Source organism: Scyliorhinus canicula, chromosome 9, assembly GCF_902713615.1.
Source record: "Scyliorhinus canicula chromosome 9, sScyCan1.1, whole genome shotgun sequence".
Classification (NCBI taxonomy): domain Eukaryota; kingdom Metazoa; phylum Chordata; class Chondrichthyes; order Carcharhiniformes; family Scyliorhinidae; genus Scyliorhinus; species Scyliorhinus canicula.
This window is the reverse complement of record NC_052154.1, coordinates 87,839,013-87,854,524: the sequence shown is the minus strand read 5'-3', so window position 1 is coordinate 87,854,524 and position 15,512 is coordinate 87,839,013. Positions and strand designations below refer to the sequence as shown.

The following is a 15,512-nucleotide window of genomic DNA, read 5'->3' as shown; positions in this document are numbered from 1 at the left end:
TGAGAACGACTCCATTATCAAACGGGACTTTGTTTTTCTTTGCCTCAGTCGCGAACGCCCCAAGCTCGTCTGTGCAGGAAGAGATCAGGGCGGCACTTTTAAATGCCGCCCTGACCTCTCGGCCCTCTCAGCCACCCACTGCTCTCCTAATGCCCTTGGTGATAGCTTCCTTTGTTACGATCTGTAGCCATCTCAGATGGCCACCTGCAAAGGACCATGGGAATTATGGCCAACCCAGGACTCAGACACACTCTGAGCTTGTGTGTGTATTTGCAACCCAGGTAGCTAGACGCGATCAAAACCCCCAGCTCGTTTGCATTCTAATGGCCCATTTCCCCAGAACAAAAGGACTGTCCTGAGGTAACCGATACAGATGCAGACTAACCAGCGCCACTCCCTTTGCTCAGAAAGCCCAAACAGCCACGGTCAATGACCGCTCAGGACACGTCCAGCCATCAAGGCACCCGCCCCTTTATTGGCCAAAATCGAAGGCAGTGATCGAAGCCTGTCGAATTATTGGGTCCAAAGCTAAGGACCGCCCCTAATAGCGCAAAATCCCAAAGGGATAAAAAGAGACACAGCCATGTGTTCAGTTTCTCTTGGCCCCGGCCTACGCCTAAAACCAAGTGTAGCATTACGACCAGAAGACAAGTTCAATACCAACGACCGCTACCAGACGGATGAGCCCAGCAGAAACTAAGCCACTTCTTCCACCCAGCCATGCAAGATCCGAACAAAGGCCTTGTTCATCTGCAAAGAGCCGGTTGCCCTGAAGTTGAGTATAGGTTATTGTAGTTGTTAGGTGTAGTTTAACTTGTAGTGTTTTATGTTGCATGTCAAAGTAATCCTTGTGTGTAAATAAACTTTTTTTGAACTTGAACTGACTAACTGGTTGTTTGGTCTTTGATCGATACCCTTGTGGTGGTATCATTTGATACCTGGCGACTCTGAAAAGCAATATTATCATTAATAACTGCCATATCTAGTTAATTTGGCAACATTATTGGTGACGCTAGTGGGATAGTATTCCACTTATTAAAAAGAGCAACATTATCGGCGACTGATGCCGATTGGCAACAGATCACAAAACGGCCAACATGGCCTCCGGACCCCCTCAATTTACCTCTTAGGAATCCTCGAGGACCCCCTATAGTCCACCTCTTAAGGCCAGGGCACTCAAGGGCAACCTGGCAATCCCGGGTGGCAGGAATACCAGGATACCACCCTGCCCAGGGCCTGCCCACCCACGGGCCACCTGATGTTCTGGGAGACCTCTCCCCAGGTAACATTATGCCTGGAGTGCTAAACGGCACCATGGCGGGTTCAGTCCCGGGCCTCTGGATAATTGGGCGCAGACATATTTAAATGAGCCTAAGGACTCATTCAAATATGTTAAACTGAATCTCACCCAACGAGGGGGATCCAGATCTTGCTAGATCTTGCATGATTTAATGGCCTTGTTGCGTTACCGAGTTGTGCGCAATGAGGCCGTTTGATTATCTAATTTATTGTAAGGGTCCTCCTGTTTATTCCCTTATTTCCTCTTCCTTTCATTTTGTCGTTATCATTTTTGATCCAAGCAGCTGAGAGAATGAGGAATTCAGAGATTACAGGAGAGAACACTCTGCTAGTCTCTGCTTGTTTGAACAGGAATTTCAGACCGTTCGGCACCAGAGAGCGATGGGGTGGGACTTGGTTTGATTGATTGGTAGGGGCCCAAAAGGGCGTACTCTGCCCGGTACCAGATGGTGATTGGATCCTGTCCGAGCAGAGAGATTTTCAGGGTCCCAAGGAGCTGGGTTTGACTCCTGGAAGCACCATGTTTTCTCCAGAAAGGCTAGGAGTGCTGTATTTCTGGAACTGCAGAGAACCTAAATGAACAAATCTACAGGAAAACCATTACAGGCTGCAAACAAAGACCAGAAAACCTGCGAGCGGTATATATTTCTGAAACTACAAAGGCCTGAGTGAATTCAGTCGGCTGAAAGAGTCTGAAGAGGAAAAAGGTGCTGGAAACAATCATCTGAAACAAAGACTCTTTTTCCCTTTTACTTCTGATTTCTTACCCCTTTCTTCCCTTCGGTGTTTGTCTTGTGTGCAGTCGTAGATGGTGGGTTAAAGCAGGGAATTAGGAATTAGAGAATAGTTAACCAGTTGTATTTGCTGCATATTTCATTGCAGTTCTTGTTATTGATAAAAAATAATTGTGTTTACATTTACAAGTCTGGTGACTGTAATTATTGGGCAGCCAAGGGCCAAAGACATTGGATATTTTTCTAAGAATTATAGGTTAATTCATTAGTCACACGTGGGATGGGAATTGACCACGTACTAGCCCAGAGTGTCGTAACATTATGAGGTTTCTCACTCTCTCTCAGGGAGAACCAAGTGTATACCCATTTTTGTGATGGGATGTGTGATGATCAGTTTTTACCTTTAATACCTTGCCCCTTTAAGAGGCTTGGAACCCTGGGGGACTCCGCCTCTGGCTACGCCCCCTGGAAACAGTATTTAAGATGAGACTCCATTTTGCGAGCACACTTCTCTTGGATGCTGCCCTGTTCTCTGTTTATTAAAGCCTTTGATTACTGACCTCACTTTCGCGTCATAATTGAGAGTGCCTCAATTTAATAAACAGAACACATCAAGATGGACAGCGGTCTGAAACCAGAGAAACTCAACCTGGACGGCAGGTCGCCGGAAGCCTCGGAAATTTTTAAACATTGGCTCCGGTGCTTCGAGGACTATCTGGACTCCTCACCGTCTGACGTCGACAGCGCTCGCAAGCTGCGCTTACTACATGGCCGGGTGAGCCACCGACTCTCTGCCATGATCGAAACCGCTACGACCTATGAGGTGGCGATCGAAATATTGAAGAAACGCTTCATAAAAACTACTAACGAGGTACACGGCAGACATTTGCTCTCAACCTGCAGCCAGCGTTCAGGGGAAACGCTGGACGAGTTTGTGGAAAGACTCACCGCGCTCGCGAGGAACTGCGACCACAAAGCAGTGACGGCTGAAGAACACAGGAACTTACATATCCGCGACGCCCTTGTGTCTGGCATCAGGTCATCGTACATCCGGCAGCGGCTCCTAGAAGACGGGGCGAAGGATCTCCAAGGTACAGTAACGCTCGCCTCTTCTCTCGAAACGGCCCACCGTAACAACCGTACGTACTCCGCGGCCCTTACGAACCCCTATCGATCCCCTCCAGACTCGGCCACGCTACAGGCCTGTGCCACGCGACGATCCACTCACTCCGGGGGCTCCCCATGCTATTTCTGTGGGCAAGGCCAGCACCCACGCCAGCGTTGCCCGGCCCGATCCGCGATCTGCAACGACTGCGGGAAGAAAGGGCACTTCGCGAAAGTCTGCCTGGCTGGGCCCAAAGGCCACAAACGAAACCCTCATCAGGCCCAGAAATCAAACTCCCAGCCTCACAGACCCCGCAACGCGGCCGCGCTGCGGCCGGACACGCCCACTTCTGACGCGTCATCGACCTCGTGCGAGTCATGGGAGCGGCCATCTTGGCGGCGGCCATCTTCGAAACCAGACACGTGCGACCGGCGGAGGCGGCCATCTTGTGACTCCGGGCGGCCATTTTGTGAGTTCGACTCTGACGGCCCGCATCTAGGAGCGATCACACTTGATCAATCGCAGCCGAAACACCTGCGAGACTCTATGATGCGGGTGCGAATCAACGGCCACGACACTCCCTGCCTATTCGACTCCGGGAGCACGGAGAGCTTTATCCACCCAGACACGGTAAGGTGCTGCTCCCTGCGCATCCACCCCGCCTCCCAAACTATCGCCCTCGCCTCAGGGTCCCATTTGGTTCAAATCACGGTGTATTGTGTCGCGGACCTCGGAATTCAAGGCGCGAAATACTCCCGTTTTAAACTTTACATCTTTCCTCAACTCTGCGCCCCCCTGCTGCTCGGCCTCGACTTTCAGTGCAGCCACCGGAGCCTGACACTGCAGTTCGGCGGACCCCTGCCCCCACTCACAGTATGCAGCCTGGCGACACTCAAAGTTGCGCCACCCCGCCTCTTCGCGAACCTCACTCCCGACTGTAAGCCCATCGCCACCGAGTCTCGCCGGTACAGTACCCAAGACTTGACTTTTATCGAGTCAGAGGTTCAGCGGCTACTAAAGAGGGGGTCATAGAGGCCAGCAACAGCCCTCGGAGGGCCCAAGTATTGGTAGTCCGATCCGGGGAAAAGCAACGCATGGTAGTGGATTATAGGCAGACAATAAGCCGCTTCACACAACGCGATGCTTACCCACTTCCCCGCATAGCTGAAATGGTGACCCAAATCGCCCAGTATCGGGTATTCTCCACGGTTGACCTCAAATCGGCCTACCATCAACTCCCTATTTGCTCAGAGGACCGTCCCTACACGGCTTTTGAAGCAGCCGGTCGGCTGTTTCACTTCCTCAGGGTGCCCTTTGGTGTTACAAACGGAGTCTCCGTTTTCCAGAGGGCGATGGATCAAATGGTGGACCAGTACGGCTTATGGGCGACCTTGGACAACGTCACCATCTGCGGCCATGACCAGCAGCACCATGACGCAAACCTGAGGAAGTTCCTCCAGACTGCCCGGGCCCTCAACCTCACGTACAACAAAGAGAAATGCGTGTTCCACACAGCCCGGCTCGCCATCCTCGGCTACGTCGTGGAGAACGGGGTCCTGGGCCCGGACCCCGACCGCATGCGTCCCCTTAAGGAACTCCCCCTCCCCCGTAGCCTCAAGGCACTCAAACGATGCTTGGGGCTTTTCTCCTATTACGCCCAGTGGGTCCCCAGATATGCAGACAAAGCCCGGCCACTCATTAAGACCACGGTTTTTCCCGACGGATGAGGCCCAGTCGGCTTTCAACCGTATCAAGGCCGCCATGCACGCGGTGGACGAAGCCATTCCCTTCCAAATAGAAAGCGATGCATCAGACGTCGCCCTGGCTGCTACCCTCAACCAAGCGGGCAGACCGGTAGCGTTCTTCTCCCGAACCCTCAGCGCCTCGGAAATTCGACACTCTGCAGTTGAGAAGGAGGCACAAGCCATAGTGGAGGCTGTGCGACACTGGAGGCATTACCTAGCTGGTAGGAGGTTCACCCTCATCACCGCCCAACGGTCGGTCGCCTTTATGTTCGATAACATACAACGGGGCAAAATAAAGAATGCCAAGATTCTGAGGTGGAGAATAGAGCTCTCCACCTATACATACGATATTAAATATCGCCCGGGAAGCTCAACGAGTCCCCAGATGCCCTGTCTCGCGGCACGTGCGCCAACGCGCAATTGGACCGCCTGAGAGCCATCCACGATGACCTCTGCCACCCAGGGGGTCACCCGGCTTGCCCACTTCATCAAGTCCCGCAACCTGCCCTACTCCACAGGAGAGGTCAAGGCCATGCCTAAGGCATGCCAGATCTGTGCGGAATGCAAACAGCAGTTCTATCGACCAGACAAGGCCCGCCTGATAAAGACCTCTGGGCCCTTTGAGCGACTAAGCGTGGACTTCAAAGGGCCTCTCCCGTCCAACAACCGCAACATCTATTTCCTCACCGTCATCGACGAATTCTCCCGCTTCCCTTTTGCTGTCCCCTGCCCCGATACTACCTCGGCCTCCGTGATCAAGGCACTGCGCAGCATCTTCGCTCTGTTTGGTTTCCCCGCTTATATTCACAGCGACCGGGGTACATCGTTCATGAGCGATGAGCTGCGTCGGTACCTGCTCAGCAAGGGCATCGCCTTGAGCAGGACGACGAGCTATAACCCGCGGGGAAACGGGCAAGTGGAGAGGGAGAACGTGACAGTTTGGAAGGCTGTCCTCCCAGCCCTACGGTCAAGGAGTCTCCCTATCGCCCACTGGCAGGAGGTCCTACCCGATGCCCTGCACTCCATTAGGTCGCTCCTCTGTACGGCCACGAACGAGACCCCCCACAATCGTTTGTTTGTCTTCCCCAGGAAGTCCACCTCTGGGGTCTCGCTTCCACCCTGGCTGACGACTCCGGGTCCAGTCCTACTCCGGAGGCATGTGAGGAGCCATAAAACGGATTCCATAGTCGAGAGGGTCCACCTGCTGCACGCAAACCCTCGTTATTCCTACGTCGAGCACCCCAACGGCAGGCAGGATACTGTATCCCTGCGAGACCTGGCACCCGCTGGCTCTCCCACCGACTCCACCGACCCTGACTTTTTCCCCACCGACCGCCCCCCCCTCTACCGACGCTCCCGGCCCCGCACCGACCACCGACTTTGACAGCGCCCACCCCATAGCGCCCCCTGCCCCCCAGCCCGCACCGGCACCGACCACCCTAATCACTCCTGATCCTACCCCCCCCCCCTCCAAGGCGGGCAAAGACTCAGTCAACCGTGCTCCCAGATAGACCACCATCGGAACCAACCGCATCCACGGCGCCACCACCGGAGCAGCGAAAGTCAGCACGGACTATCAGACCACCACAAAGACTGAACTTATAATTTAAAACACTTCACCCCCGACGGACTATGTGTTTTTTTTTTTAAACAGGAGGTGAATGTGATGATCGGTATTTACCTTTAATACCTTGCCCCTTTAAGAGGCTTGGAACCCTGGGGGACTCCGACCCCTGGAAACAGTATTTAAGATGAGACTCCATTTTGCGAGCACACTTCTCTTGGATGCTGCCCTGTTCATTAAAGCCTTTGATTGAGGCTATGACAGGTGAGGACCTTGAGAGGATTGTTATCACTAAGGAGGGAGTGATGGGCAAGCTAATGGGGCTAAAGGTAGACAAGTCTCCTGGCCCTGATGGAATGCATCCCAGAGTGCTAAAAGAGATGGCTAGGGAAATTGCAGATGCACTAGTGATAATTTACCGAAATTCACTGGATTCTGGGGTGGTCCTGGCGGATTGGAAATTAGCAAACGTGACGCCACTGTTTAAAAAAGGAGGTAGGCAGAAAGCAGGAAATTATAGGCCAGTGAGTTTAACTTCGGTAATAGGGAAGATGCTGGAATCTATCATCAAGGAAGAAATTGCAAGGCATCTGGATAGAAATTGTCCCATTGGGCAGACGCAGCATGGGTTCATTAAAGGCAGGTTATGCCTAACTAATTTAGTGGAATTTTTTGAGGGCATTACCAGTGCAGTAGATAACGGGGAGCCGATGGATGTGGTATATCTGGATTTCCAGAAAGCCTTTGACAAGGTGCCACACAAAAGGTTGCTGCATAAGATAAAGATGCATGGCATTAAGGGTAAAGTAGTAGCATGGATAGAGGATTGGTTAATTAATAGAAAGCAAAGAGTTGGGATAAATGGGTGTTTCTCTGGTTGGCAATCAGTAGCTAGTGGTGTCCCTCAGGGATCCGTGTTGGGCCCACAATTGTTCACAATTTACATTGATGATTTGGAGTTGGGGACCAAGGGCAATGTGTCCAAGTTTGCAGATGACACTAAGATGAGTGGTAAAGCGAAAAGTGCAGAGGATACTGGAAGTCTGCAGAGGGATTTGGATAGGTTAAGTGAATGGGCTCGGGTCTGGCAGATGGAATACAATGTTGACAAATGTGAGGTTATCCATTTTGGTAGGAATAACAGCAAACGGGATTATTATTTAAACGATAAAATATTAAAGCATGCCGCTGTTCAGAGAGACTTGGGTGTGCTAGTGCATGAGTCACAGAAGGTTGGTTTACAAGTGCAACAGGTGATTAAGAAGGCAAATGGAATTTTGTCCTTCATTGCTAGAGGGATGGAGTTTAAGACTAGGGAGGTTATGTTGCAATTGTATAAGGTGTTAGTGCAGCCACACCTGGAGTATTGTGTTCAGTTTTGGTCTCCTTACTTGAGAAAGGACGTACTGGGACTGGAGGGTGTGCAGAGGAGATTCACTAGGTTAATCCCAGAGCTGAAGGGGTTGGATTATGAGGAGAGGTTGAGTAGACTGGGACTGTACTCGTTGGAATTTAGAAGGATGAGGGGGGATCTTATAGAAACATTTAAAATTATGAAGGGAATAGATAGGATAGATGCGGGCAGGTTGTTTCCACTGGCGGGTGACAGCAGAACTAGGGGGCATAGCCTCAAAATAAGGGGAAGTAGATTTAGGACTGAGTTTAGGAGGAACTTCTTCACCCAAAGGGTTGTGAATCTATGGAATTCCTTGCACAGTGAAGCAGTTGAGGCTCCTTCATTACATGTTTTTAAGGTAAAGATAGATAGTTTTTTGAAGAATAAAGGGATTAAGGGTTATGGTGTTCGGGCCGGAAAGTGGAGCTGAGTCCACAAAAGATCAGCCATGATCTCATTGAATGGCGGAGCAGGCTCGAGGGGCCAGATGGCCTACTCCTGCTCCTAGTTCTTATGTTCTTATGATTACTGACCTCGCTTTCGCGTCGTAATTGAGAGTGCCTCAGGATGCAAGAAGGGAAAGCAAATATTTGCACCAAACAAAAATGTTTCCTTGAAACAAGATTAGAGAAACTCCATTGAAAGAATTCAGGAAATTCCACTTGTTGGTGAATCCTATCAAAGTTGTGATGTGGCGATGCCAGCGTTGGACTGGGGTGAGCACAGTAAGAGGTCTTACAACACCAGGTTAAAGGCCAACAGGTTGTTTCGAATCACTAGTTTTCGGAGCACAGCTCCTTCCTCAGGTGATTCACCTCCTTCCTCAGGTGAAACCTAGTGATTCGAAACAAACCTGTTGGACTTTAACCTGGTGTCGTAAGACGTCTTACTGCTATCAATGTTAGTAGGAGAAGCAAGGAATTTATTAAAATCAGAAAAAAACATTCACAGCCTTTTTTTTTCCATATAAAACCAATTGTCCACTCCCCAAACAATGGCTTTTACTGGCACACAATCCTGTCAGAATAAGTCACACAAAATATAAAGACCGGAATTCTCCGGCCATTGGGATTCCTTGTTCCCGCTGGCAGCGCACCACACCCGTGGGTTTCCTGGCGGCATGGGGTGATTTCAATGGGAAATCCCAATGACTAGCAGCGGTAGTAGAGAATCCCGCCACCAGCGAACAGCGCGCAGCCAAGAAATACGCAGCTGGAGGACAAAAGAATCCAGCCCCAAAAAAGAACTTGCATTTATATTGAGCCTTTCATGTTATCAGGACATCAAAAAGTGCTTTCCAGTCAATAAATGTTTCTGAAGTAGTCACCATTGTTACCTTGAAAATGTGACAGCTATTTGTGCAGAGCAAGATCCCACAAACTGGTTGAGGGACAGATGTTCCCCATACCGGAGCAAACACTCTATCATATTCAAATAGTGCAATGGTTCTTTTACATTCACCTGACATCGCAGTCACAATTAGATTAGTGTCTAAGCGGTGGCACATGGCACAGTGGTTAGCAGTGCTGCCTACGGTGCTGAGGACCCGGGTTTGAAGCCCGGCCTTGGGTCACTGTCGGTGTGGAGCTTGCGCATTCTCCTCCTGTCTGCATGGGTTTCACCACCACAACCCAAAGATGTGCAGGTTAGGTGGATTGGCCAAGCTAAATTGCCCCTTAATTAAAAAAAAATAAGTGGGTACTCTAAATTTATTTTAAAAAATAAATTAAGCAACTTAAAAATAAGAAAAAGTTAGTCCCAATAACGATTTGATCGATGTGACTTCTCCTTTCTCTTCAACAGACAGGCAGCATGGTGGCACAGTGGTTAGCACTGCTGCCTCACAGCTCCAGGGACCCGGGTTCAATTCCAGCCTCGGCATCCCAATAGAGAGCCGAGTGACCGGGAAAGATTTAACGGATGAACCAGCAGGACATTTAAAAAAAAAAAATCTTGATCAATCCTCCACTGTTCTTTTGGCCCCATTAAATCCTCTTTTGTCCTGTATTGAGTTTCAGATAATGCACTCACGTTCCGCCGCAGAACTCCACTGAAGTGACAGAACCCGCTGGTCCAGACGGGTCAGCCAACATATCCTGCACTGGGATCCCCACAGACACCACTCGCACTGGATCAGGGTAGGTCTCATCAAATACCGCACGGAGGCCCTGAATAGCCTTTGCCGCAGCCAGGGGAGAATCCTTAGCATAAACTGACTGTAAGGAAATAGGTAAAGTCAATCCCAAAAACAAGTAAAAGAAAGCGTTCATGGTTTCAATTTCTCTCTCATACTGTTTGGTTAGAATTTCATTGTGAAGAAAAAGACAACTAGAGCTCCTCAATCTGAGAGATGTTGGTGGTGGGAAATGGAATCCTCTCTACTTCAGGGACTGAGTTCTCCAGGTCAGGTATAATAATTAGATGTGGAAAGTTCTCCCTATTCTGCCTCTTTTCCCATGACAGCACATTTGCTCCTGCTATGGTGTATTATGTTTTTCTTAATTTCCTACAACAGTTTTCCTGTGGGTTCTCTGAATGCGAATGACAATTTAACAGTTTTGAGTGGAAACAAGATTATTCAAACTCATTTGGTGCAAAACCCTCACAACCAGCAGACATTGCAATCTTTCTGCTCATCTGGGCCGCATTTGAATCTAGACCCAGAGGGGAAAAGGCAGTGTGTAAGTCACTGCATCACTTGGATGTCCTATAAAGCGGCACACTCAGATACAAACTGAATATTGTCAGAATAAAATTACTTAATCAATTTGCTTTTGCACATGTGACTGGGCACATGGTTATCTGTACGGAACCTGGAGCAATGAATTTTAAAAGGGGAGACAGATGAATAAGCAGCCGGGACATCATGATCATCACTTACCTCCTCCAATTCTAGATATCAAGAGTTAAAACCGCAAAAGTTTTATTTTTAATTGGAGCGATGCAAATTTTAATGAAATGGCGAGTGCTTTACCTTAGCCTCTTGAATCATTTTGCTTGTGATCTCTTCACTTTTTTTGATCTCCTGAGTGCTCATTGCTCCCTTTGCTGTGAAGTCGAAGCGCAGCCTATCTGGTGCCACCAGAGAGCCCCGCTGGTCAGCCTCGCCTAGCACACACCGCAGAGCAAAGTTCAGCATGTGGGTACTAGTGTGATTACTCATGATGGATCGCCTCCTGGCCTGAGTGGAAAATAAATTATAAGTTGCATTTTACAGCCCATAAAATTCTAATCAAATGATCTTAAAATAATCGTCACACCACGGATTGCAATGGTGCCAAATGAACGCCTCCAATTAACTAGCACTTAGGTCATTTTGTTATCCACTGCTGAATGGGAAACCAAACATCAAAAACTGTGGGATTTTAAATCATGTCAAAGGGTATTATTACCTCATCAATGAAGAGACAAACTTTATCCCCTACTTTCAGCTCTCCATAAACCGTTCCGATATGAAGGACATAGCCACCTCGTACCTGCACATTTTTCACTGTGAACTCAGTTTTCTGTGGAAGAAGTTACAGTGAAATGGGTTCAGAACATGCACATGTTCACTTAACTGCTGGCATGCCAAGTGAATTCAAAGTAAAACGAGCAAGTTTAGGTATTCTTGGGGTTCATGCTCCAATGTGAGTTCTCTCAACCCCTGCAGGTACTGCCTTTATGTAGATATGCAGTGAGGTTGGGATCATAATATGTCATGGTGCTATGGATAGTTCAATAGCCTGGCGATATTCAAGAGGCACAATTCATACAGGAGTAATGGCTCATGATAGCAGAAGGTGACAGCAATCTATTGAACCACACACTAGTCAATAACGTAATGCCCTCAGGATGGATGGGGAGGGTGGGGATAGAAGACGACAAATAGATAATCACAAGTTCAATTGTCACACTGTGCTGAATTAGCTGATCAGCTGGATAGTGATCAAGATACGATGATCGACCTCCATGGTCCATGGGTTTGGGATGGGAGAACATTCAACCTGGAATGCTGTTCCTGATCCTGTGAGTCCCGTGCAGAGCTGCACTTGCATGGCGAGAGACAAGATGACCCTGGTCAGCGTAGGTCAATGCCACACAATGTAATAGGTTTATCTACTGGTCACTGGGGAAACCAGGAGGATATTTGTACCAATATGAGATTACACATATTGGCCAGTGTAAATGGTGGACGGTGGGTTTATTATTCAGAGGGGTTTACACAATACCACAACCCAGTCAGGGGGCTTCTGCAACCCATAGCAAACTTAGTTCTACACTCTGGTTGAAAGAAGAAACAGGAAGTTAAAATCCCTTACATCTTCACTGTTGTCGTCCGCTTTTATCAAGTAGCCCTCATCATAAATCTGACCACCTTGTTCAGCATAGAAACAGGTGCAATCCAGCAGCAGGCCACAATCCTGGCCCGTCTTCACCATCTCCATGAATGTTTTTTCCCTGCGGATCACTTTCACGGTGGCCTCTATAGATTCAAAAACTGCAGAGAAAGTCAGGAGCAGCTGGTCACTAATAGTAAAAGACAAACAGAAAAGGAATGGCAAACTACAACATATAAATAAACCCACCATTCCTTAATAAATGGTGTTTCCTCTAGTGATATGTTTATGATTACCACTACACGTTCAGGTTATTTTACACTTCCTTTAGCGCTGTTATCTACTTTCTCTCCGTTTCGCTGTGCCAAATATTTCAAACAGGACGTAGGTGTCCTGCTCCAAGTCTCAACCAACACTGTTCTCCAGTTCATTGGATGTCTGACAGCTCCCAACAGGGCTTATTTCTATACTCAGTATTGAGGAAATGTAAACCAAATAGAAAACACAATTTTTTTTACAGGGCATCTTAAAATAATCGTCACACCACGGATTGCAATGGTGCCAAATGAACGCCTCCAATTAACTAGCACTTAGGTCATTTTGTTATCCACTGCTAAATGGGAAACCAAACATCAAAAACTGTGGGATTTAAAATCATGTCAAAGGGCATTATTACCTCATCAATGAAGAGACAAACTTTATCCCCTACTTTCAGCTCTCCATAAACCGTTCCGATATGAAGGACATAGCCACCTCGTACCTGCACATTTGTGAGGGCATATGTCAACAAGAGACCTCTTTGTGAGGGCATATGTCAACAAGAGACCAGAAGTGGTTGAGGGATGGCTATGCTACCTCGTACCTTTGTAGGTGAAACCCATGTAATAACCTGACGGCACAGTAGCACAGTGGTTAGCACTGCTGTCTGACTGCACTAGGTACCCGTCCTGATTCCAGCCTTGGGTGACCGAGTGGGGTTTGCACTTCCTCCCCGTGTCTGCGTGGATTTCTCCGGGTGCTCTGGTTTCCTCCCATAGTCCAAAGATATGCAGGTTAAGTGGATTGGCCATGCTAAAAAGTGCCCCTGGTGTCCAAGGATGTGTAGGTTCAGTGGATACCCAGTGTCATCATTAACCACATTTTGATTTGGTACAATGCTGTTAATGCTGGGCTCTTCTGACCAACAGTGGGTTATAGTCTGAACATCAGAGCAACATTTTACTCCAGTCACCCCTTCGAAATAGGGTTAGATTTGTTTTTTGGGCCCATGGTCACCAGGAATTGGATTTCAGTCTGTCCAAGACCGGATTTCCAGTCAGTTCCCAAATCCCAGGCAAGCTACCCAGTCATTTTTGTGGTTAGACTGCACCATTGACGGATCGCAAAGGTATAATGCAAAACTAAACTTTTGAAGAAATTACCCTAACCACCTAATCCATAGATCAGGAAAGATCCCAATGCTGATTCCTGGTGTTTCTTACGCGAACTAGACTCGGGCTGAGGAGTGGGTGAGTAGAAAAAAAAAATTGGCCTCAGGATCTTCTTGGGAGGGAAAAATCAGCTTCTCCAGAATGCAATCCAGTAGTTCATTCCTCTTGGTCCATATTTCATGGAGCTGTGCTTGCATTTTAAATCTCCCACCGTCAAATGGCATTCGTGAGGCATTGGATGGATGGATGGATTGGTTTATTGTCATAGAACATTACAGTGCAGTACAGGCCCTTCGGCCCTCGATGTTGCGCCGACCTGTGAAACCACTCTAAAGCCCATCTACACTATTCCCTTATCATCCATATGTCTATCCAATGACCATTTGAATGCCCTTAGTGTTGGCGAGTCCACTACTGTTGCAGGCAGGGCATTCCTCACCCTTACTACTCACTACTCTCTGAGTAAAGAACCTACGTCTGACATCTGTCCCATATCTATCTACCCTCAATTTAAAGCTATGTCCCCTCGTGCTAGACATCACCATCCGAGGAAAAAGGCTCTCATCTTGTATGCCTAAATTAAGTCACCTCTTAACTTTCTCTCTAACGAAAACAGCCTCAAGTCCCTCAGCTTTCCCTCATAAGATCTTCCCTCCATACCAGGCAACATTCTGGTAAATCTCCTCTGCACCCTTTCCAATGCTTCCACATCCTTCCTATAATGCGGCGACCAGAATTGCACGCTATACTCCAAATGCGGCCGCACCAAATTTTTGTACAGCTGCAACATGACCTCATGGCTCCGAAACTCAATCCCTCTACCAATAAAAGCTAACACACCGTACGCCTTCTTAAGAACCCTCTCAACCTGGGTGGGAACTTTCAGGGATCTATGTACATGGACACCGAGATCTCTCTGCTCATCCACACTACCAAGAATCTTACCATTAGCCCAGTACTCTGTCTTCCTGTTATTCCTTCCAAAATTAATCACCTCACACGTTTATGCATTAAACTCCATTTGCCACCTCTCAGCCCAGCTCTGCAGTTCATCTATGTCCCTCAGTAACTTGTAACATCCTTCCGCACTGTCCACAGCTCCACCGACTTTAGTGTCATCTGAAAATTTACTCACCCATCCTTCTACGCCCTCCTCCAGGTCATTTATAAAAATGACAAACAGCAGTGGCCCCAAAACAGATCCTTGTGGTACACCACTAGTAACTGGACTCCAGTCTAAACATTTCCCATCAACCACCACCCTTTGTCTTCTTCCAGCTTGCCAATTTCTGATCCAAACTGCTAAATCACCCTGAATCCCATGCCTCCGTATTTTCTGCAATAGCCTACCGTGGGGAACCTTATCAAATGCTTTACTGAAATCCATATACACCACCCCATCTGCTTTACCCTCATCCACCTGTTTGGTCACCTTCTCAAAGAACTCAATAAGGTTTGTGAGGCACGACCTACCCTTCACAAAACCGTGTTGACTATCACTAATCAAATTATTCCTTTCCAGATGATTATACATCCTATCTCTTATAAACCTTTCCAAGACTTTGCGAGCAGCTCAACAGATGTTTAAGTACATGAAAATAAAATAAAAGAAGATACATAAGAGGGCAACACAAGATACACAATGTAACTACATAGACACCGGCATCGGGTGAAGCATACAGGGGTGTAGTGTTAATGAGGTCAGTCCATAAGAGGGTCATTTAGGAGTCTGGTAACAGCGGGGAAGAAGCTGTTTTTGAGTCTGTTTGTGCGTGTTCTCAGACATTTGTATCTCCTGCCCGATGGAAGAAGTTGGAAGAGTGAGTAAGCCGGGTGGGAGGGGTCTTTGATTATGCTGCCTGCTTTCCCCAGGCAACAGGAGGTGTAGATGGAGTCAATGGATGAGAGGCAGGTTTGTGA

The 15,512-nt window shown here is 48.1% G+C and overlaps 1 protein-coding gene across 2 annotated transcripts in view; it reads right to left on the bottom strand.

Moving 5' to 3' along the window:
- The window catches only part of aars1 (alanyl-tRNA synthetase 1), a 56,602-nt gene that overhangs the window by 16,233 nt on the left and 24,857 nt on the right, over positions 1-15,512 (bottom strand). Inside the window, exons 12-15 of one of the 2 annotated variants that reach the window (XM_038807117.1) lie at positions 12,145-12,323; positions 11,236-11,349; positions 10,818-11,024; positions 9,875-10,059 (exon numbers count right to left, since the gene is read on the bottom strand). In XM_038807117.1, the coding sequence (XP_038663045.1) occupies positions 9,875-10,059; positions 10,818-11,024; positions 11,236-11,349; positions 12,145-12,323 (685 nt within the window). Of the gene's footprint in view, positions 1-9,874; positions 10,060-10,817; positions 11,025-11,235; positions 11,350-12,144; positions 12,353-15,512 lie in introns of those variants that run through there. The other variant, XM_038807118.1, reaches the window with a different exon arrangement.